This window comes from Perkinsus marinus (assembly GCF_000006405.1).
Source record: "Perkinsus marinus ATCC 50983 genomic scaffold scf_1104296941436, whole genome shotgun sequence".
Classification (NCBI taxonomy): domain Eukaryota; phylum Perkinsozoa; order Perkinsida; family Perkinsidae; genus Perkinsus; species Perkinsus marinus.
Window position 1 is genome coordinate 1 of NW_003212543.1, and position 975 is coordinate 975.

Consider the following 975-nt stretch of genomic DNA (forward strand, 5'->3'; position numbering starts at 1 on the left):
TACGATCGGCCTTGCTGCAGCATATGGATACCGTTCACCTGTCAACCGTCGTTCGTGCTATCCTATGTGGCGGCCTGGAGCCGTAGGGATGCGTCTATTCATAATGCCCCCATCTCACTAGTTCCCTCAGGGCTGTGGTCAGCATGAAGGGTGGTTGTGTTATAATTGGATACCCCGTACTGAGGGTGGCTCGATGCCTATAGATATGGTGCCTAATGAGGATGCTGGCTACGCCTTCTTGGTAGTGTTCCTCTAATCCTACTACTCTGTCTATCATACTATAGGTCGACTGGGGCTCGCATCGTGTTGTTTGTATTGATGAAGGCCCTCCACGATCCACTCGTAATATACCGAGATCTCCTGAGGAGGCCGCGGCGACATTCCCCTATCCACCATCGATGCGGGTTATAGCTGGGAAGGGTGAAAGAGGTGAGTTGGGAATACCTTTTGCTGTTTGGAGAGGTTGGTCTCCTGTCCCATGGTGTGGTCATGGAGGCGGTCCCATGTTAGGGAGTTCTCTCGCGCACTTGGCTGAGCCTATGAATGCTGTAGAGTTTGAGGATGAGATCTATATAGCTGATCGTGGCAATAACAGAGTGGTGGCATGGCCATCTGATGGCAGTGGCACGATGGTTAGTTCCTCTACTGAACTTGTACTCATTGATTTCCCCACTTCAGGGTCGCTTGGTCTCGGGTTCAAATCCCGGCAGCGGAATGTGTGACCTGTATGCTCCAGCGAGTTGTGAGATCGACAGAACCCGTAAAATCCTCTATGTCGCCGATACGGGTAATCAGCGTGTCATGGCTTATGAAATATCCTCCTCCAAGGCTGGACGAGGACCTCTCGAGGGTAATGCCATTTATCTGCTCGGTCGCCTCTTCCTATGCCACTAGCTCCAGGTACAGTAGTGTGTGGTGGACATGGACGTGGGACCTCCCTCTCCCAGCTAGAGTGCCCCATAGACCTAGCCTTGG

The 975-nt window shown here is 52.4% G+C and overlaps 1 protein-coding gene across 1 annotated transcript; it reads left to right on the plus strand.

Annotated features, from left to right (window-relative positions):
- Positions 1-193: 193 nt before the first annotated feature.
- On the plus strand, positions 194-894 carry Pmar_PMAR026869 (hypothetical protein; the record flags this gene model as incomplete). Its single annotated transcript, XM_002781816.1, has 4 exons — positions 194-241; positions 285-429; positions 511-632; positions 679-894. 4 exons carry the CDS (start codon positions 194-196, stop codon positions 892-894), a joined length of 531 nt encoding a protein of 176 aa, XP_002781862.1.
- Between the last annotated feature and the right edge of the window lie 81 nt (positions 895-975).